The sequence below is a fragment of the Stylophora pistillata genome, chromosome 1 (genome assembly GCF_964205215.1).
Source record: "Stylophora pistillata chromosome 1, jaStyPist1.2, whole genome shotgun sequence".
NCBI classification, from domain to species: Eukaryota; Metazoa; Cnidaria; class Anthozoa; order Scleractinia; family Pocilloporidae; genus Stylophora; species Stylophora pistillata.
Genome location: NC_142519.1, coordinates 47,988,930 through 48,011,452, shown reverse-complemented (window position 1 = coordinate 48,011,452; position 22,523 = coordinate 47,988,930). Strand labels below are relative to the sequence as shown.

Sequence of the window (22,523 nt, the reverse complement as noted above, 5' to 3'; positions counted from 1 at the left end):
CTTATCATCAGTTTTGTTAAATGTTTCTTGGGCTCTTTATCTTTCGTCAGGTTTAACCCAAACCGCGCACTGGAAGTTCGGTTGCTAAACATCACCAAGAAATCATATCTGTATTAGAATTATGTCCAATAATTCTTCTAAGATAAGTAGTTTAGATAATTCACCGAGGTCCTGCCCTTACGGCCTTAAGTCTACCTATTAATTCTTTAAATTCATTTTTATTGACTTACGCTCGAAATGTAAGCTTTGAAAACAATGACTAATTCACATAATCAACTCAGCTGACAAAATCAAATCTTGTGATACCTCCTACCAATGCAGCGCCACAGTTTCTCTAGAAACCGTTACTCCTCTACTTTATATTCAGTTTCAGAGCCGCCAGATCTTCCATTTGCTTGTCCTGGCCGCAGCGTTTGTTCATTTGTAAGGAATTTGTCAAATGGCACAGTACAGATTTGAAAAGGGACCTTCATGCGAAAGTTGAACTTTGTCAGAATCATTCTTTCCATTCAGAAGTGCACATATCTTGCTATGAGAGGACACGTATGAGTACTAGAGTGCCTTGTTGTCGAGAACACGTACGAGTACTAGGGTGCCTTGTTGTTTGAAGAGGAGGTCTGGGTCATAGTCGTAGAACGTCGCCTACAGGTCTCTCCAAACCGTCTTCACGGTCAGCGAGCGCATATACATTTTGAGCTCATTTAAGAGTAAATCAATGGAAAAGCGTTTGAGTGAAAAGTTCCAGTAACTATTAACATCAGGGAAGACACTGCACAACTCAGTTTGAAGTGATGCGTGCGAAAGAACAGCTTGAGTAGAGAGTCGAGTTCAATTTTTGCGTCACAGTACTACTAGAATTACTACTAAGTATTACTAATATAGTGTAAAGAGGATACAAAGGCGATTTTGTATAACGCCACTATGGGGGCGTTAGGCTTGCGCATTTCTCATGCGCAGGATCCTGAAGACTTTCGCGCTTGTATATATCTTCTTTCCCAATTGAAGGATTTCTCTGCTAAATAATTTTACAAATCGCCTATGATACGTGGGGTAACATGTCGAAGTTGCTCTGGCTATTTATAGAGTATTATTCATTCCTTTTTCGACGATTTGCGACAATTTCACATTGAATTCTTATTATGATAAAATAATCAAGCGAAGCGTTATTTTGAGCGGGTCTGTAGATCCTCGTAACGTTTTTGTATTTTAACTGGTCACTGTGGAAGTGGAACACATATGAAGCATGTCTATTCGATATCAATTTTATTGAATCTGTTTACATTGCTATTTAGAACTATACTTTTGAATGTGAAGAATGTCTTTCTTCACATTTAGTTTACTATTTATCAACCTATACGCACACACCGGAACAAGAGAATGACAAGTTAAGTGTAACCCACGGTAAATCAAGGACGGTGGAGCCGAAGCGATGGGACTCCGACTGTAACCTCCCCAATAACATGTAAAAATATGGTAAATTTTCGGGGAAAATTGCCCCCATATCTCTAAGCTGCGTCCACTTGTAACTGTTCAAGACTTTCGGCAGATGAGAAATCAAAATTTTGTGTACTGTTGTCCGTGTGTGTTCAACGTTGTGGTAGAAATGCAATGTTTTAGTGTAGTGCATTGGTTTCTTGCGCACGGACGCAAAATCTATTGGTTTTGGTACATTTCGTTCTGGACACATGTTGGCATATGGTATTTCATCGACTGGACTGGACTGGACTGGACTAGTAAAACGTGGACTAGTAAAGCGCGGACTAGTAAAAAGCGGACTAGTAAAACGCGGACTAGTAAAACGCGGACTAGTAAAACGCGGACTAGTAAAACGCGGACTAGTAAAACGCGGACTAGTAAAACGCGGACTATTAAAACGCGGACTAGTAAAACGAGGACTAGTAAAACGCGGACTAGTAAAACGCGGACTAGTAAAACGCGGACTAAGCAACAAAAAATAATTCCATACGAAGGCGATCACAAGACTTAATGGCGAGCCAATTCAGTGAGTGACAATCCCTTTTTAACCTTTAAGCTACAAATGGGTTTGACATGCACCAGATACAAACGATTTTATAAGTTTAGGCTAACAAAGAAAGAATTTTATTGAGCAGCAGTTCAAAATCTTAAAATACACTTTCGTCGTAAATTTCTCATCAGGAAACTCGATTTTTCTCTTATATTAAAAATTGTTTATTTCGCCGTAAATTTCACGGCAGAAACGCAGGAATTCGATGAATAAAAGTCGCATTAAATCTCCTTGTGTCTCGGTAGAAAGAATCTCATTGACTTCAGCTTTTCGGTGGAAGAAACACCGATTTACACACGCCATTACAGAAAACAAACAAGCAGACTGACAACTCCAAAACAGCTATTTGCATTCACTTACAATTTGACTTTCTGTGACATTTTAAAACGGAACAGAGGTAAATCTTCCAATATTAATCGTTGTTGGAAATAAAAAAATACTTTCCGTAAGATCTCTGTTTTTCTCTTTACGAGAAAATCGTCGCATGATCAGTTAACTCGTGTGTGTTTGTCACACCAGTACTGCTGTTTCTTCAAAAGCGTATGCTTCTTTCCTCTTTAATTGACAGGTGTCACATCGTGACAGTTACTTTTCAAAAAAAATGTTTGAAAATTTGTTCGGAAGCCTTTTAACTACCTTTACAAATAAAAATGTTTCGGCGAAAGTTTTCTCTTTAATTTGAAGAACCTGAATGATTTAGAGCTACAATTACGATTTTAATTACGGGAATATCCTCCTTGAACTTAACAATTTGATAGCGAGTGAGTTATAAAGAAAACAAATGTTATTCAAATTTAATTTGAATAACCCGAATGATTTAGGGCTACAATTACGAGTTTAATTACGGGAATATCCTCCTTGAACTTAACAATTTGGTTGCGAGTGAGTTATAAAGAAAACAAATGTTATTTAAATTCAAGAGAAAACTTTCGCCGAAAGATTTTTATTTGTAAAGGTAGTTAAAAGGCTTCCGAACAAATTTTCAAACATATTTTGGAAAAGTAACAGTCACGATGTGACACCTGTCATTTGAAGCATACGCTTTTGAAGAAACAGCAGTACTGGTGTGAAAAACTCACACGAGTTAACTGATCATGCGAAGATTTTCTCGTAAAGAGAAAAACAGAGATCTTACGAGAAGTATTTTTTATTTCCAACGACGATTAATCTTCGAAGATTTACCTCTGTTCCGTTTTAAAATGTCACGGAAAGTCAAATTGTAAGTGAATGCAAATATGTGTTTTGGAGTCGTCAGTCTGCTTGCTTGTTTTCTGTAACGGCATGTGTAAATCGGTTATTCTTCCAACGAAAAGCTGAAGTCAATGAGACTCTTTCTACCTAGACACAAGGAGATTTAATGCGACTCTTATTCATCGAATTCCTGCGTTTCTGCTATGAAATTTACGACGAAAGTGTATTTTAGGATTTTGAACTGATGCTGAATAAAATTCTTTCTTAGCCTAAACTTATAAATTCGTTTGCATCTGGTGCACGTCAAACCCATGTGTAGTTTAAAGGTCAAACAGGGATTGTCACTCACTAAATTGGCTCGCCATTAAGTCTTGTGATCGCCTTTGTATGAAATTGTTTTTTTGTTGTTGTTGTTGTTGTTGTTAAGTCCGCGTTTTACTAGTCCGCGTTTTACTAGTCCGCGTTTTACTAGTCCGCGTTTTACTAGTCCACGTTTTACTAGTCCGCGTTTTACTAGTCCGCGTTTTACTAGTCCGCGTTTTACTAGTCCGCGTTTTACTAGTCCGCGTTCTACTAGTCCGCGTTCTACTAGTCCGCGTTTTACTAGTCCGCGCTTTACTAGTCCGCGTTTTACTAGTCCGCGTTCTACTAGTCCGCGTTCTACTAGTCCGCGTTTTACTAGTCCGCGCTTTACTAGTCCGCGTTTTACTAGTCCACTCCAGTCCAGTCCAGTCCAGTCCAGTCCTCGAAATACCATATGCCCTGGCAAATCATGTGACTGTAAGGAATTTTTGCTCCGTCCTCCGTGTTCATGCATAAATCCTTGTCGTCTTTAGCAAGCATTAGCCCTGATTCTGGTCGTTAAGTGAAGAGGTGTGCTTGTAATATTCCGTCAACTAAGGGAATTTTTGGGAAAAAAATGATCACGTTATAAAAGAAATCGGCTAAATTCAAGTAAATAAACCATGCCGTAATACCTAAACCATTTAAGTTTTTCCAGACGTCAAAGGAGCTAGGCAATCTGCTAGTGCTTCTGGGATCGTTTGCGCGTCAGTCAAAATGGCGCCTGATCATGAATGTGCACGCTGTTATGGCCAGACACTGATAATCTCGGCTATTACAGCCCTTAAGTATCTTCTGACACTTCACTTTTTGAAGCTGCTTTGCGTCGAAAGCAGAGAGTGGGATAGCATGTCTACGAAGTCTTACCAAGAGAACGTGAAACGTACACGAGGGGTTACTTGGCGCTTCGCTCGCTTGTTAGGAAAAATTTAGCTTGTGTTGATGCGGGAAGCAGACAGCTTACGATCACAAGTAAGGCTCCTAACATGTATTTTAACCACACTTCAAGTAACATACGCAGTAATGATAAAGTGTTGATTTCTAAAGATATATGCCGCTTGACATCACAGCAAAAGGTGCCAAAGATCGATCAATGCGTTACTTCTTTGGTGGACGCGCTCTAGTGCCTAGATCTTTTGCATTTAAAAGAAAGCTCCATGCGATTAAAACGATTAATTAGACGTTACTTAAGATAAGAGATTTAATTTTACTCGCAAGGACTTCCAGAGTGCAAGTTAACTTTGTCTGAAGCAATAGTAACCCAATCAAGAAATTCAAGGATGCGACATCTATCTATGGCGACCACCAATTAATCTTGTATACGGCATGGCTTTAAAAACTTTTAATGTTTCCATCTTTTTACTCGTGTTCAATTGACCTGAATTTTCAGTGAATGGTTTGAACCAGGGAATAGCAGTCAGTGGTTTAGGACATTTGAAATAAGAGTCAAGTGGCTCTTCCTTTCACTCAAATCTTTAAGGGGTTGGTTGCCATTACCCAGAACAGTCTATTCCAGAGCCACCGTTATTCAGATGATAACACTTCACACTTTTATTATGCAACTGTCCAAAACTGTTATTTTGGATTTACTGTCTAGAACCTCCTCTGGCTCTTTGAGCACATTTGAGTCTCCACAAAATGACCATGCTAAGGTTTCCATGGATTAAAAATTAATAAGAATAGGAAGTTTGGGATTAGGAGGAAAAAAACAAAAAAGACATCTTTTGATCAAACTGTGATACTCTTACTTTATTAAAACACAGGAATCTTTTATAAATAATTGAATTGAAGGGAAAACATACCACAACATTTTTTAACTCAGCAAGAATGAAATTTTAACTTAAAGAGAACTGGAAAAAATTATGTACTTAAGAACTTAGGTGCTAATTTCCTTTAAAGAATTGGAAACAGTATTGAAAAATTTACAAGTAATGACTCAAAAAGTTTCAAACTGATGAAAAACACAGAAGTAAATTTGAGACAACTCAAACATTCCACTTTATTCCTAAATAGGAACCTTAACTCAGCCTCAAATCAATGTCTGCCTGCCTGCCTGCCCACCAAAACTCCAACCAAACACTTACCCACCATCTCCAAACACCATAACAACCACCCTATTCCTCTTTACCCAGGTTAAAACCCTCACCCTAGCCTGTAACCCTCCCCATCTCTAACCCAATCCCATTTAATCCCCACCCATCCAAACATTTTACCTCCCCAACCTCCCATGATCCTTTTCAGTCATAGCCGCATTTGCAAACCCCCGCCCACAATAGTAGCCCACCCTCTGTCCCAATCTGTTTCTTAGTCCTTACCATCACCACCACTCCACCACCCATACCTTCCACCCAAAACATTTGAGTTATCGCAAACCTACTTTGCTTTGACATCAGTCTGTTATATGGGAACAACATTCTAAATTTCCTCCTGAATGTCCGACAACCTCTAAATTAGAGTAATATGATATGATATGTTCAAAAAATACAATTCTTTACTTAATATATGGTTTTTTGGATCTAACTACATGCAGAGTTGCTGCAGAAGTCATTTATTAAACCTTTTCAGCAAGTTTTAGAGTTCAAATAATCTATATAACATGTTGATTGAGAAATCTGAACTTTAACCTCAGCTAAGTACTTCAAGAAAATTGTAATGTGCTAAGACTTGAATCATTTTCCGAAAAAAAAAAAAACCTTGTTAATTTTGGATTTTATCCCCTGACCTGAAACACTCAGATTTCTCCATAAGTAATTAGTGGATTAAAAGGTTAGTTAATGTTAGATTATAAGCTTTAAAGAATATTATGGAGAGCTCAGAATGTTCCAAGTGCAAAATGCCCAAATTTTGGAAATGTCATGTTTTAATTTCCAACACCCCGGATTTTAATTCAAGTCTAAGCATGTTTTCTTGGACACAAAAAATTATTTTATACCAAGTTAAAGTTTTTGATATTTGTTGATTGTCATTCAGCTTGGTGAAATATGTATTACATCGTACAACATATTGAGAGCATCTAATTAGTTCTTGCAGTGTCAATTTTGGATCAAAAACTTTGGCAAGGAAGCTTTTGGTTTTTATTCAAATTCTCCTGGTCAGTGCCTTTGGAAATTTCAAGAAAAAAGTATGGAGAATATGCACACTAATTTTAAGGTGTAAGAGGTGATTGCACCTTGGCTGGACACGTAAACCCGAAAAAACCCCGCATAGGGAAAAATGGGGACCATGTTCCCCAAACCTGTGCTATGGTGATTGAACCCTCTGGGTTTGAAGGTAGCTTAACAATGTTTTACCCTAAAATGTTTTACTACTGTAATTACACAGCCTTTGTTTGTTACTGTCCTTTATGAAAATGCCTTATCTCCTTCTTAGGCACCAGTAGCTACATTTGTAGAGGCTGAAAAAAAAAATAAAACAGCAGATAATTTTAATAATGTTGTGAAGAAAGTAGTATTAGTTAAGTGCTAAATTTTTGTAACCTATTTTGAATTATTTGGAATGTTGATTTTACCAACACTCAAAATTTTCACTCACAGTTATATCTTTTAAATGTACATTTGCTGCTTGGGTTGATGTACTGTATTCAGAGCATCTGCAGATTCTTTGAATTCAAAGTGGAAGAACACGCTAACACTCTGTGAAGTGTATACTCATAATAACAATGTACCACAAGGTACTGTGCCAAAATTCTTTTAAATGTCAAAATCCCATTATCTAATTTTTTTCGTTAAAAATAACATAGCAGCAGTGTAAGGAATACATGATTTGTTTTGTTTGAAGACGTAGATTTTTGTTAAAGGATGTTACAAGAGTTAGATTTGAAAGTTAGTCCAGAGCAATGAACCTGCATGATTGCTGGATACTTTCTCTGAAATTATTTTGTCTCATGAATAGTGATTGTCTCTTCCTTATTCTTGAAGTGTAACTTACATCCTAAAAACTCAAAGAGAAAGGACCAACCTTTAAGTTTTTGTTTCCAGCATGGGGCTTTATAGCTGCTAAGGACTGTTTGCTCATGACTGGTCTGATAGGCTGTCAAATGGGTATAACCACAACAAGAATTATATGCCATTTTGTGATTCATGCAGTCTCCATATATTTCAAGAGTGTTATAAGTGTTTTTTTTAAGTTCCTTTGCCTAACACCTTCTATCTGACAAGTTTGGGTGTTCTCATTACCTGTTTGCTGGATATTGTAGTGATATTATTTGGGAGAGTTAATAATTTCCTTGAGGTAATTAAAGGGTTCAATGCTGACCTGGATAGGATCTATGAATTCCTTCTGGTTTATTTTGGTGCTTTCAAATGATCAGATTTCCTGGAAACTAATTAAAGCCTTCAGGCTGTTCTGCATACTGTATTTGTGACAGTTAAGCTTACTTACCTTTTCAAAAGGCTGAGAATGAGTGTCTGAGCTGGAAAAATAATAAGAATTTGTTTGTTTGTTTGTCTGTAGTCTGAATTCCTTTTCCTGTTATTAATCTAGTCGTTTGCCCTGGAAATAAGACTTCAAGCTCCCAATATAAAAATGTTACCATGACTAACCTTGTTTTGATGAGAAATAGACAGAAATAAGAGACATAACTAGCACTCACCTTTTTTACTGTTAAAAAAATGTTTGAGAACATACTGGTTAGTAATATGATGAGTTATAGAATATATAAGAAGTATTATTGATACTCACCTTTTTTGCTGTTTAAAAAAATGTTTGAGAACATACTGACTAGAAACATGATGGGTTATAGACTGATACAAGAAGTATTATTGATACTCACCTTATTTGCTGTTTAAAAAATTGTTTGATAACATACTGATTAGGAACATGATGGGTTATAGACTGATATAAGAAGTATTATTACACGACTCGGGCAGTCAGAGAGCCAATAACTAAAATCAACCACTCAAAATGCTCTATTGCCGGTCAATATTCTCTAAGTATTGGACCGCGCACTGTCCTGAATGGTCACGAATGATACCGCACTTGTGTCCCTTTGAACTTCAGTCTTATAATAAATCTCCTATTAACCAAGCCTGCTCAGGACTGTACTGGAAGAATATCGGCCCTTGAGCTTTTTTGTACGGACCTCGCTGCACTCGGTCGGTACTGTCAAGATCTCAGGCTGATATTCTCCCAGTACAGCCCTCGCACTTGGTTAATAAGATATATTTATTGATACTCACCTTATTTGCTGTTTAAAAAAATGTTTGAGAACATACTGATTAGGAACATGATGGGTTAAAGACTTATATAAGAAGTATTATTGATACTCACCTTTTTTGCTGTTTAAAAAAATGTTTGAGAACATACTGATTAGGAACATGATGGGTTATTAAGAGTGATATAAGAAGTATTATTGTTACTCACCTTTTTTGCTGTTTAAAAAAATGTTTGACAACATACCGATTAGGAACATGATGGGTTATAGACTGATATAAGAAGTATTATTACACGACTTGGGTAGTCAGAGGGCCAATAACTAAAATCAACCAATCAAAATGCTCTATTGCTGGTCAATATTCTCTAAGTATTGGACTGGGCACTGTCCCGAATGGTCCCGAATGATACCGCACTTGTGTCCCTTTGAACTTCAGTCTTATAATAAATCTCCTATTAACCAAGCTTGCTCAGGACTGTACTGGAAGAATATCGGCCCTCGAACTTTTTTGTACAGACCTCGCTGCACTCGGTCCATACTGTCAAGATCTCAGGCTGATATTTTCCCAGTACGGCCCTCGCACTTGGTTAATAAGATATCTTTATTGATACTCACCTTATTTGCTGTTTAAAAAAATGTTTGAGAACATACTGATTAGGAACATGATGGGTTATAGACTGATATAAGAAGTATTATTGATACTCACCTTTTTTGCTGTTTAAAAAAATGTTTGACAACATACTGATTAGGAACATGATGGGTTATAGACTGATATAAGAAGTATTATTACATGACTCGGGTAGTCAGAGGGCCAATAACTAAAATCAACCAATCAAAATGCTCTATTGCCGGTCAATATTCTCTAAGTATTGGACCGGCCACTGTCCCGAATGGTCCCGAATGATACCGCACTTGTGTCCCTTTGAACTTCAGTCTTATAATAAATCTCCTATTAACCAAGCTTGCTCAGGACTGTACTGGAAGAATATCGGCCCTCGAGCTTTTTTGTATGGACCTCGCTGCACTCGGTCCATACTGTCAAGATCTCAGGCTGATATTCTCCCAGTATGGCCCTCGCACTTGGTTAATAAGATATATTTATTGATACTCACCTTATTTGCTGTTTAAAAAAATGTTTGAGAACATACTGATTAGGAACATGATGGGTTATAGACTGATATAAGAAGTATTATTGATACTCACCTTTTTCACTGTTTGAAAAAATGTTTGAGAACATACTGATTAGGAACATGATGGGTTATAGACTGATATAAGAAGTATTATTGATACTCACCTTTAATGCTATTAAAAAAAATGTTTGAGAACATACTGATTAATAACTTGATGATTATCCACTGATATCTGCATGTACATGTAGGAGGCATTAGTATCACTCACCTTTTTTGCTGTTTGAAGAAATGTTTGTTAACATAGTGATAAATAACAAGTAAAATGATGTATGTATTTGTAAGAGAATGATGGTGCAACCAAAATAGGCTAGTACACTTATCTTGTCCTGAAAAAAAATGCAATAAATTGTCAGCCCCAGATAATGGCACTTACCTTGTTCCTGAAAAAAGTTAGTTGTTAGTAACTATGACTTTCTAAGAAAGTGACACATAGAGAGACAGTCTTTTTTTAAGAATTTTTTATATGAACATCATTCTTAAGTTTTCAATGAATTTGCATGTGTATATTTTGGTGACACATTAATTTTTTTTATGTTATGGAACCATCAATCTTCAGGTCTGCTCCAAAAAATGGGCTCGGAGCTGCTAGAATTAAATCCCTGAAAAGTAAATAAATTAGTAATCTTGTAGTTAAAGTCTGAAGGTAGGTTTCTGAAGAAGAGTAACACACACAGGTTGTTTTTCTCTACTTTTTGAAAATATTACAATCAGTTGCTTGTTAAATTCTTGCTAAGGGTGGGATGCACTTTAAATTTCCTAAATGAAAAATTAAGCATCTGCAGAAACCTGAAGTGTTCCTGTGTCAGTAAATGTCAACACCCCGATTGGAACACTCAGGGTGTCCCAGATCAGGTTTAAGAGGTTGGCTAGTTAATGAGTAAGGGTCGTTATCAAGCTCTTAGACAGTAAATTTGATGCCAATTGATGTTGAAATCGAAAGACGGAATGATAGCCATAGTGAATTTCAAACCGAAAGCCGAACTCGGAATAGAATAAAACACACCCACCTGGTGACAACTTGGAGACCTTGCCCTACCTTTGTAAGGGTTGGTTGCTGCACACATGAGGCCTCTGTGATCCAATATGTCAAGAGAAGAGTATTCTATTCCCCAGCATTTTGAAGACAGCTTGGAAGCTGGTTTTTAAGACAATTGCTTTAATGTATGAATCAAAAGCAAATATTTTAACTGGGCCATTTCTTAAGACTAATATGAGGTTTCCTCTCCATTGTGACTCCTCATCTGCTCCATAATGTTAGTTGATGTGTTATATTTTTGCCCAGAATTTGAACTGACAGCTGTTATGCTATCAAACAATTATACAAGTAGTTTATTGTCTGTCACCTAAGCTGGTGTGTGCAGTTCCCTATTTCCCACTAAATGAAGTCTTGTGTCCAAGTCTTGTTATTCTGCATAGGAGCTGATGTAGAGGGCTAAAATTTGCAGTTCTTGCCTCGTAGCTCTAAGTGTTTTAGTCTTCAATAGAAGCTGTAAGGAGGGATAAAGGTTCCAGTTCCCCTCCTAGTCTTAAGTCTTGTTGGTCTTCTGAAGGGGAGATGGAAGGACTTATTATACTAGTTCTTGCCTCTTGGGCTTAATTTTGTTGCCTTACACAGGGGTTGAAGTGAAGGACTAGGTGGTGCTTGATGGACTTCGTATAGTTGCAGTTGATCCAGAGAAGGGACATGGTGTTTTAAGGGCTGTAGGCTGGTTTCTTCTGGGAAGTAAGCAGCTGTATTGTTGTATTTCAAGTTAACCATTTTCTCTCCAGTTGCAAAGGGCCTAGTAAGATTAAAACTATGCAAAGGTTTAATAAGAGATTTCCTTCTACAGCATGCCAAGTGTACTTGAACTTTTTGCATGTGATTGACTAGTTGGATAATTTGTTTTTTTTTAAAGCTAACTGTTGATAACTTAGTCACTGAATTTTCTCTAGTGGCTTAATGCCCCCTAAAAAGCTTGAATCATTTTTTAAAATGAGACCAATACTCCGTCAATTTATTCTGAAAAACTGCCTTTAAATGCTTTGTTAATTAACTTGTTGCATAATTTACCCCTTAAAGGTATTCAACTGTTTGAATTCTGAATGTTCTATTAGCAGGTAAAATGGTTACAAATATCTTTATGCTTTTGTTATATTTTACCTTATTTTCCATAGCCTTGTGTTGATGATCTCACTAAAAAAACGACCTGAAAAGACCAAAGCATGCATGCTGTTATGTACACACACAAAGCTACAGTCAACTGCAACTTACCATCTGCAGAAAGAGCTTGAGATGAATAGAGTTCTTTTCTTCATATCTATCTTAACTGGTCCATGAGATCAGCTACAGCAGCATCTTTCCTGGAATTAGTAACGGTTAGTAATATCTTTTCTGGAAGTGGAAATGTTAGCTCCCGAAAATGAGCTAGTCTGTAAAGTGCACTTAAAGTGGTTTCTCAAACAGAGCGAGGGTCATTGAACTGCCAAAAAGCACATTTGTACCCGAAAATGGGCCTCTTCATGCTGCCCTAGAGGAAAAGTTGAGTGCAATTTTGCCTCCAAATGGGCCCAGAAATCCTGAAATAAAAGATGTTAGTAGCACTTACCTTCTTTCTGGAAAAAATGTGGTATTAGTTTATGTTATGTTGATTGCACTTTGTAGCCCATTTATTTCAGAGTAAGACACAAAAACACAGAGTTTTGCGATTTTTATTTTTGAAAATGTTACATGAATCATTTTATTAGTTAATCGTCTTGGGTAGGATGCGCTTTCCTATATGAAAAATTTAGCATCTGTGGAAACCTCAAGTGTTCTTGTGTCAGTAAATGTTGACATCCCGATTAGAACATTAATGGTGTCCCAGATGGTAGCTAGCTAACGATTCAAGGTCGTTACCAAGCCTATATACAGTAAATTGGATGCCAATAGGTGTTGAAATCGAAGGTCGGAGTGATAGCCGAAGTGAATTTGAAGCTAAAAGCCGAACTCGGAATAAAATAAAACCCACCCACCTGGTGACATCTGGCAGACCTTGCCCTACCTTTCTGTGGGTTGGTTGCTGTACACACGAGGCTGGGATGTTGAGTGAGGAGTTGATTTTGCCAAATTTGGTGACAGCCTGTAAGCTGACTTGTCAAACAATTGGCTTAATGTATGATTGAAAAGCAAATATTAATACTGGGCCATTTCTTAAAACTATATTATGTTTTCTCCTCTCCATTGTGATTCCTTTTCTGCTCCATGATGTTGGTTGATGTGTTGTATTTTCGACATTAATTGGCCCGCAATTTGGACTGACAGCTATTATGCTGTCAAAATACAGCATACACTTAGCCTAGTTTATTTTCTCTTTGACCTAAGCTGGTGTGTGCAGTTCCCTATTTCCTACTAAATGAAGCCTTGACAAGCGGCTTCAACTGGAGTTAAACCACTAAACATGATAGAAGTGGCAAATGAGCTCACTTCCCAGTTGAATGGCCTAATTTATCCAGTTAAATATATAGGAACTAAATCGATGTCTGGTTGAACCTTTGGCCAAAATGGGTTGCCGCAATAATTTGTACAATATATGTAATATGCTTCACTAGATTGCAGTCTATGGAATTGCTGCTATTGGGTGAAACATTATAAAATTGGTATTTGAGGCGCTACTAAGCAGGGAGCTCCAGCGTGGAAGAGTGGATGTTGATGTCCATGGTTGAAGAGCCATTGTAGTCCTGGGGGATATGTGCACAGTTCATCCAGTCGTGATGTAGAATCAAGGCCGAAATTGTCTAAAGAAGAATCTTAAGCCGAAACCTAACCTAAGCCGAAAGTACCTGAAAAGGAACCCTATTAAAATTAAGGGAAGAAGAAAGGGAGGCCCAGCCAACCCCAGGGGACCCAACTAACTTAGCTAACTACATTGAATTAAGCCGAATGACAAATTTCCAGACTTCTGTCTAAAATTTAAAATGAGGTTCAACCAGTGCTTTATATTATAGTCCCTCTCGTCCAACCCACAAGGAATTCTCTGACCTGTTGAGTTTGTCTTCCATCAGTGTCTTCTTACTGACTCATTCCCAGATGATCATCAGAGTAAATGCATGTAACAAGATGTAGCAGACATTGGAAAGAAGTGAAGAGAAACTCGATTTGTGGTCTCATCTTCCCAAACAGTCCAATTCCCCAAATCTTTGTATTTTCTCCATCAGAATCAATCTGGAAGGAGTCAGCCTTGACTTGGTATGTGTTAGCTGGGAAGCAGTGAGAAAAGGAAAGGTGACTGGAACGGACTAGATCAGACTGGACTGGGGTGGACTGGAGTGGAGTGGAGTGGACAGTTGGAACTGGAAGTGGACCAGTTTGTGAGGATTGAGTCAGGAACCGCATGTTATGGCCAGTAGTCAATGGGAGCTGAAAATTGATTAATGAATAATTTTATATAGAGTTAGTGATATAAACTGTAGTACTGTTATATTTTGATTGCAAGAAATTGTTTGAACATTGGCAATGGGAGAGAGAGCATTAGAGAGAATTTCATGATTAGGCTAGTTTCTAAGGTTTCCTTTACACACTAAATAGAGCATGTCAATTTGTCACACAGGATAAGCAAGGAATTGCTTATCCTGTGTGACAAATTGACATGCTCTAGGAGTAAAAGTCACTCTGAAAACTTCAAGAATGTTGTGAATATGAAAACTGAAAGTTGTAAGGAATTCCTTAGGAATACTTTTATTGGGACACAAATGGAAACTTGACTGGGATCTTCAAAACTCCTTGTTATGCACAAGGGAACTTTGTCCTGAGAGGCTGTCTGTTCAAATACGAGGTTGTTGTAATGCTATAGTCATCTACCCACCTTAAATCTGCTTGTCCAGTGTAGTTTCCTTGTGGCTGACTTTGGGATGTTGTGATGATTGATCCCTTCATGATATGTGTCAGGGCTGTTGACTGTCTTCATCAGCAGCATTAATTTAGTTCTGACATAGTTACAGTTGCACTAGTGCACAGTCTTGCCTAAAGGCTTTAAGCACTTACTTGAATGGGTTTGAATCCCACTGAGACCAAAAGATCTTTAACTTTTTTTGTTTTTGTTCTTATTTTTGCAACTGTTATGGGTTTGAATCCCACAAAAGTTTTGAGTGATACTCACCTCCGTTGATTTTAAGTCTGTCCTTTGTCGTTACAGCAAAGCATGTCTTGTATTAAATTGGCTGATCTATTGTAAAGCTGTTAATCAGGCCTTGAAATCTTTTTTATTTCTTTATTTGGTGGTTCTTCGGGCCCAGACCCGCAGTGGGAGGATATCACGCCCCCCCAGTGAGACTGGACTTGTGATGAGACCACCCTACTAAGGACATTTTTGTTGTGTTAGTACTATGGGATATAGGAACATGGGCTTTTCGCTTGAAGTTAGCAGTCTTTTCGTTGGATTAAAAGGAGTGATTTAAACCATTGTCGAAAGTTGAAGTTATTTAGTAGTCTGAACAAAACATGGTCCTTCGGAGCCGGATCTGAGAAACCTTTGGGGAAGCAAGACACTAAGCAGAAAAGTAGACATCGAGATGAACGATTACAGGATTGAATATGGCAGACAACTGTGCATCGTCAGCGGAGGAAATTGTGAGTGAAATGTCTTTCCCAAGTCAAAGCCGAGTTACAAAGGAGAGGATTACCAGCAAAAGGAAAGAAATCAGCTCTCATGGCTCGACTTATTGTTGCTATAAAACAACAAGAATCTAATCTTCCATCTTTGCAAAACAAAAGTAAGGGATCGACTCATATAGGCTCTAAACAGGCCTTGCCAGCTGACAACGTGCCTGCAGCATCATCTGGTGAACTTTTGTCGTCACAGTCTCCTAATCATCAGTTAAGTAATTTTCAGTTGTTAAGAAGGAAAGAAATGATCCTCAAGATGGACATTAATGCTGTGTTACAAGTAATACTCAAGACAAGCAAAAGCCCCAGCAACAACGTCATAGAATGGAAAATCGTGTTCAAAAGTTGAATGGTTACATGGAGAGTTGCAGTGAGTTAAGAGAGGAAATTATTGCTCTTATTTCTGATGATGAAGTAGCTGAAGAGGCTCAAAGGTGGAGTGACTATCAACGAGTGATTGATAATGCTTTAGACATAGCTCAAGAGTATATATCTATTCAGGCAGTTTCCAAGGTAGACGTACAAACTGCTTCGGGTTCAGCGGAGCAAACACAGTCATTTAGAATTACCAAAACTTGAGTTATCCAAGTTTGATGGAGATGATTTTAAAATTTCAAAATTTTTGGGACCAATTTGAGGTTGCTATTCATGATAATGACAACGTGCCAGCTGTTCAAAAGTTCACCTACCTGTGTTCAGTGCTTGAAGGGATTGCTTATCATACAATCGAAGGATTTGAAGTCACTAGTGCTAATTATCAGCATGCTGTTGATGCTCTGAAACATCGCTTTGGTAGGAAAAGAATAATTATTTCATCTCTAGTCAAGTCAATTGTCCAGATCCAACGAAGGAGTAGAGTTTTTGCGAGATCTCCATGATACTCTAAAGAATCGGATTAGAGCACTGGAGGCCCTAGACGAAAAACCAATGACCCATTCTTGTATCCTCCTTCCAATATTGGAAACCAAACTTCCACCTGAGTTATCCGAGAAATGGGAATTAGAACTAACTGACACCAACGAAGAAAGTGTTGATCTTGAACTTTTCTTCAAGTTCCTGAATAAACAAATGATTTCCAAGGAGGCCGGCAAAAGGAATGCTTATATGATTGGTGAGAATGGTGGGACAGCTAGAGGAAGTGGGGACGAGACAAGGATGGGGCTGGGGCAAGGAACACCCGGGAGAAAGTGTTTTCAGCAGCCGCTCTACTAGCAAGTGAGACAAATTGGAGAAGTTATGCAGCTTGCCATGTGTGTAAGGAGCAGGGACATGAAATCTTTATATGTCCAGAGCTTGAACGAAAGTCAGTTGACAAACGTTGGCAGTTAGTAAGGGAGAGCCGGCAGTGTTTTAACTGTTTAAAGCCTGCAAATACTTTCCACTATTCTTCAGTCTGCCGCCAACCCAAGTGCAAAGTTGAAGGATGTGGCCGGCATCACCACAATGTACTTCATGGTGACTGGGATCCTGCCATGGAAGAAAAGGGACATACAACGTTAAGTGGATTCGTGGCTTCATACAACTCCAAGATGCAACAAACCTTATTACAGACTGGGACCACCATGCTGGTTTCAGACGATTTCCAGAGAGCACCTGTAAGGGTTTTGTTTGACTCAGGAAGCCAGAGGTCTTATATCACCAAGAAGGCTGCCGAATCATTTGCCCTTGATGGACCTTCTGAGGTCCTTAGTGTCTCCATGTTAGGGGGAGAAACCAGTCAAACGAAGAGAATGAAGAAAGTCCGGATCTCACTTGCCTCTGTTCAAGAAAACGTTTCAACGCCAGTTAGCATGGAGGCCCTCACCATTGACAAGATCTGCACACCACTAGAACCAGTGGAGCTCAGGCTAGAAGATTATCCCCACCTGCGGAACTTGATACTTGCCGACTCGTTCCCTCGTGGACCAGTTAACGTCGATACTTTGATAGGGGCAGACTTTTACTTTTCATTTATGAGTGGTAAATGCAAGAAAGGGGAAACCACTCATGCTCCCACAGCAGTAGAGTCAACACTTGGATGGATTGTAGGAGGACCCATTCAGGGTCTTCCTTCCAAGAACACTCAATCCATGCTGTCTACTGTGTGCATTGATCCAGTTACAGACATTCTTAAGCATTCTTGGGAGCTGGAATCTATTGGAATTGTAGATAAAAGGAATACGGCCATGTCCTTAGAGGAAGAAGAGTCTGTTAGACAGCTCAACGAGGGACTGAAGTTTGATGGTGAGCATTATGAAGTACCGCTGTTATGGAAAAGTGATGCTCTGCCATTCAAGTCAAACTACCTCCAGGCAGCCAAGAGACTTGAGAGTGTCAAAAGACAGCTTAGAAGAAACCCAGCGAAAGCCAATGCTTACAAGGATACCATCAACCAATACGTAGATAAGGGACTTGCCGTAGAAGTAAAGGAAGCTGTTGATGATAACGAGAAGGTCAGGTATTTACCTCATCACACAGTCTTTCGAGAGGACAAGAAAACTACAAAATGCCCTGTTGTTTTTGATGCTTCAGCATATGACAAGCATGAGGTATCTGTCAATGACTGTATTCTGTCAGGGCCAGCACTTCAACCTAACCTGGTATCAGTATTACTTCGCTTCCGAGCACGTAGTATTGCACTTACGCCTGATGTTGAAAAGATGTTCCTCCAGATCAAGGTTGATGAACGAGACCAGGACGCTCTACGATATCTTTGGAGGGGTCTACAAAGTGATAAACCACCGGGAGTGTACAAGCTGCAAAGGTTGGCATTTGGTGTTAATTGTAGTCCATCCTGGCCATTGCCACAGTTCAAAGCCATGCTAAGAAATGCAGTGAAGAGTTCCCTGATGCATCAAGGGAAGTCCTGTCGAACATGTACGTGGATGACCGCCTTAGTGGTGCTGATAATGTTGAAGATACAGTGAAGTTACAGCAGTCCTTAAGTGCGATGATGGAACGAGGTGGATTTCATCTGACAAAGTGGGCCAGTAATTCGAAGAAGGTCCTTAGCCACATTGCAGAGCAAGATCAGGCAGAGTCCAGTACTGTTGATTTCAATGCAAGGGAACCGCTCAAGGCACTGGGAATATGTTGGAATAAACTAACTGACTGCTTCCTCTTTAATGTGCCTCCAAGTATGCTGGCCGTTCGTGACCCGGAAACGAAGAGAAGTCTGTTGACCATTGCATCGAGGGTTTTTGACCCTATGGGACTAATCACACCATTTACAATCAGAGCGAAAATGTTGTTCCAAGAACTATGGTAGAAGGGTTTACAGTGGGAGGACCAGTCAGATGAGGATATTGCTAAGCAGTGGAGGTCGTGGAAATCAGAACTTTCACAGTTAAGTTGTATCACCATTCCCCGCTATTTCATGGAAAACATTGGATGAAGTTCTAGAATAGAGCTCCATGGCTTCGGTGATGCTTCACCTATGGCATACGGTGCGGCAGTCTATATCAAGTGCTTGGATGAAACCGCCCATGCGTCAACACATCTTGTCATGTCCAAATCAAGGGTGGCTCCCGCAAAGGCTGTATCGTTACTGAGATTAGAGTTACTTGCAGCCGGTGTTAACGCAAGATTGCTGAAGTTTGTTGAATCCCTAGTGTTAACACTCAAAGTAGAGCAGGTAGTGTACTGGACTGACAGCATGGTAACTCTTCAGTAGATCAGAAGTTCAAGTAGCCAGTGGAAGACATTTGTAGCGAACCGCGTTGCTGAGATTCAGTCCACATGGGACCCACACAATTGGAAACATTGTTCAGGGGAGGACAATCCTTCTGACTTACTTACACGTGGAGTGCCCGTAAATGTCTTAGCTGATAGCAAGTTGTGGTGGTGTGGACCGTGCTGGTTATCTTCTCAATGCCTGGCTGAACAACGAGAGTCGCCATACGAATTGACCGAGTCTGTGGAGAAAGAAAGAAAACAAAGGGTGACAAGAGCGTGCGCGTTGATTACTATGGAACCAGTAATTGATCCATCTTGATATGAGCAGTGGCTGATTCTAATCCGGGTAACAGCACTTGTGCTTCGAGGTGTTCGAGCTTTTAAGTCAGGAATAAGTGCAGGTTCCAAAGAGCTGTCAGCCGAGGAGCTGCAAGATGCCAAGTTGAGGTGGTACCAGGAGATACAACAAGAGGTGTACCAAGCAGAGTATGAAAGGCTGGAGGAGGACCTTCCTTTACCAAACACCAGTGCTATATTAAAATTGGATCCTTATTACGACAAGAGAGATCGCTTGCTGTGGGTAGGAGGTAGATTACAGCACTCAGACTTGTCAGAGGGTACCAAACGTCCAATAATCTTACCACATAGGCATGCGGTAGTTGAGAAAATCATACAAAGTGTGCACAAGGAGTTACTTCATGCTAGACCTGAGGGCACTCTTTCGGTTCCACGACAAGAGATCTGGCTCACCAAGGGACATCGCGAAGTTAAAAGAATCCTGGAAAAGTGCCTTGTTTGTCGACGTCAACGAGTTGGTCCATGTTCACAGAAAATGGCGCCACTGCCATCAGAGAGGGTGTCATTGTCTCCAGCCTTCACTCACGTTGGTGAAGACTTTGCAGGGCCATTGTTCGTACGCGGCAGTGCCTCCCCAGAAAAGGCCTACATATGCATCTTCACTTGTGCCTCCTCCCGCATGACCCATCTAGAGCTTACGGATGACTTGTCCACTAAAGAGTTCTTTCAGGGATTTCTTCGTATGATCAGTAGACGAGGGCTCTGTAGAACCATCTGATCTGACAATGCAAAGACGTTCAAATGCGCTGACCGTGAGATCCAACAGTTGTTCACACAAGGGTCATCTGTCAAAAAAGGATTGTGGGACAGGATAGATCAGGAAGAGCTCCAGGCCAAATTGACCTCCAAGGGAATCAAGTGGAAGTTTGTTGTCGAGCACTCCCCTTGGCATGGTGGCTGGTGGAAAAGGCTGGTGCATTCAGTGAAGGAACCTCTTCGCAAGATCTTGGGCAAAGCGCTGTTGTCCTATCAGGAGTTGGCCACCATCCTTGCCAGGATTGAAGCCGTTATTAACTCGAGACCGCTCACCACAATAAGTGACAACATAAGAGATCTAACGCCTATAACACCAGCTCATCTTGCTATTGGAAGATCCCTGTTTAACTTACCGGACTTCGTAGATGAAATTTCGGCAAACAAAAGCACAACAAGGCAGCGATATCTGTACCAGCAGAAGGTTATTAACCATTTCTGGCAACGGTGGCGGGGAGAGTACTTGCATCAGTTATCCGTCAGAAAGAAGTGGGTGAATGAACAACCAGCCCTCAAGATTGGAGATGTAATGCTGATTTCTGAAGACAAGGTGTCGAGAGGAAAGTGGCCGATGGGAAGAGTTGAAAGATTGTTTCCTGGAAAAGACGGCTTGATTCGAACGGTGAAAATCAGCATGGCTATGCTTGGAACTACATGTCAGTACTTTGTAATTAGCGCTTATAGAGAGAATAATTATGTTGGGATATGTAGTAGCTGCTTTAAGAACCGTTACAAGGTCAATCACTTAAAATGATTGCCGAAAACTTTGTTGGAACTTTTGTGATGACTCACTACAAAACCTGATGCAGATCTTCATTGCTATGTGTGCAAATCTGAATTGCAGATCTTTGGCTCATAGCGATAAAACATGTAAGCACTTTGAAGAAAGTGCTGGGGATGTACATGTACATTGTGTAAGGTGGTTTTGTACAGCTCACTCTACTTAATCTAGAAGCTAATTTATCTCTTTAATTCTGATGAGTGACCAGGACAGAATTTTCCTTACATTATCAACACAATATCAAGCAGACAGGTGATGAGGAATAAAGGAACACATCAACCAGGGAGTTATTAGTTGATCCAAAACCAAATTCTCCAAGCTAACATCTTAAAAACTGGCAGACAGTGAAGAGTATTATTCCACGAAACCTTGGCAGTGAGAGGGTTATCAGTCTGCAATAATTTCTGTCAGCAGTTGCCCCCTTGAAAGCGAGCTGCACATCTGAGAATGTAAAAGAAAGCTTTTAAACAATGGAATAGTATTCCATACTGGCAAAGATTTAGTTGGCTGTAATAAAGAGAGAAATGACAGAGATGAAATCAATATTTATAGAACAAGAGGATAGAGTCTATTTCAGTAAGATAGCGGCCATTAAGGAAGATAACTACAGACCCTAGCAACCTTGTTAGAGAAAGAGTTTCAGGTAGGGATATAACAAGTAGAGGTACAACACAATTGGGTCCATAGATTTTCCTTGTAATACTTTGGCAGCATTCTTTTTTGTAGGAGCCAATTGAAACCACTGGACATTCCAGCTTTTGCTTCTTAGCTTCAAGTCTTGTCTTCTCGTCTTCTCAAGGTACTAAAGTTAAGGAATACATAATCCAGTTCTTGCTTCTTATCTTCAAGTCTTGTCTGTCTACCAAAGGAGTTGTAGTAAAAGACTAAATATTCCAGGCCTTGCCTCTTAGCCTCAAATCTGTTCCTTCCCCTTTATGAGGTGAAGTAAAGGAGTAAACAAGGCACTCTTTTCTTGCAACTTCAAGAGTCTTCTTCTATAAGATCTAAAGTGAAGTTCTGAACATTCCAGTTCTTGCCTCTTTGCTTGAAGTCTTGTTTTTTTTTATATAGAAGCTGAAGTATTCCATTTCTTGCCTAATAGCTTCAAGTGTTGCTGTGGTCTATAGGAGCTAAAGTAATGTTGTCTTTTTTAGGAGCTGAATTGAAGGACTAACTATTTCATTTCTTGCTGCTTTGCTTGATGTCTTGTTGTCTTCAGTGAAAATGAAGTAGAGGACTAAAATATTCCATTTCTTGTCTGGAAGCTTTAACTGTTGATGTCTTCGGAAGGAGCTGAAACGAAAGACTCAAGATTCCATGTCTAGCGTCCAAGTCTTGTTATTCTGCATTGGAGCTAAAGTAGATGTCTAACATTTGCAGTTCTTGCCTTGTAGCTTTAAGTGTTTTTGTCTTCCATAGAAGCTGTAAGGAGGGATAAAGGTTCCAGTTCCCCT

At 39.4% G+C, this 22,523-nt stretch overlaps 2 protein-coding genes and 1 long non-coding RNA gene across 4 annotated transcripts; 2 read left to right on the top strand and 1 right to left on the bottom strand.

Annotated features, from left to right (window-relative positions):
• Positions 1–6,091: 6,091 nt before the first annotated feature.
• On the bottom strand, positions 6,092–13,930 carry LOC148742849 (uncharacterized). 2 transcript variants are annotated; one of them, XR_016001387.1, is made up of 3 exons: positions 7,940–13,930; positions 7,517–7,588; positions 6,092–6,953 (listed from the first exon to the last, which is right to left on the bottom strand). It is a non-coding gene; the product is annotated as an uncharacterized LOC148742849 (long non-coding RNA). The 2 variants fall into 2 exon arrangements; XR_016001381.1 differs by having other exon boundaries at positions 7,517–13,930.
• A 1,918-nt stretch (positions 13,931–15,848) lies between these two features.
• LOC148742848 (uncharacterized) lies at positions 15,849–18,771 on the top strand. The gene is made up of 4 exons (XM_088748832.1): positions 15,849–16,037; positions 16,347–16,635; positions 16,917–18,181; positions 18,292–18,771. The coding sequence occupies exons 1-4, from the start codon at positions 15,849–15,851 to the stop codon at positions 18,769–18,771; spliced, it is 2,223 nt and encodes a 740-aa protein (XP_088604958.1).
• A 168-nt stretch (positions 18,772–18,939) lies between these two features.
• Positions 18,940–21,042, top strand: LOC148742847 (uncharacterized). Its single transcript, XM_088748822.1, has 3 exons — positions 18,940–19,161; positions 19,507–20,215; positions 20,315–21,042. Exons 1-3 carry the CDS (start codon positions 18,940–18,942, stop codon positions 21,040–21,042), a joined length of 1,659 nt encoding a protein of 552 aa, XP_088604948.1.
• Positions 21,043–22,523: the final 1,481 nt, after the last annotated feature.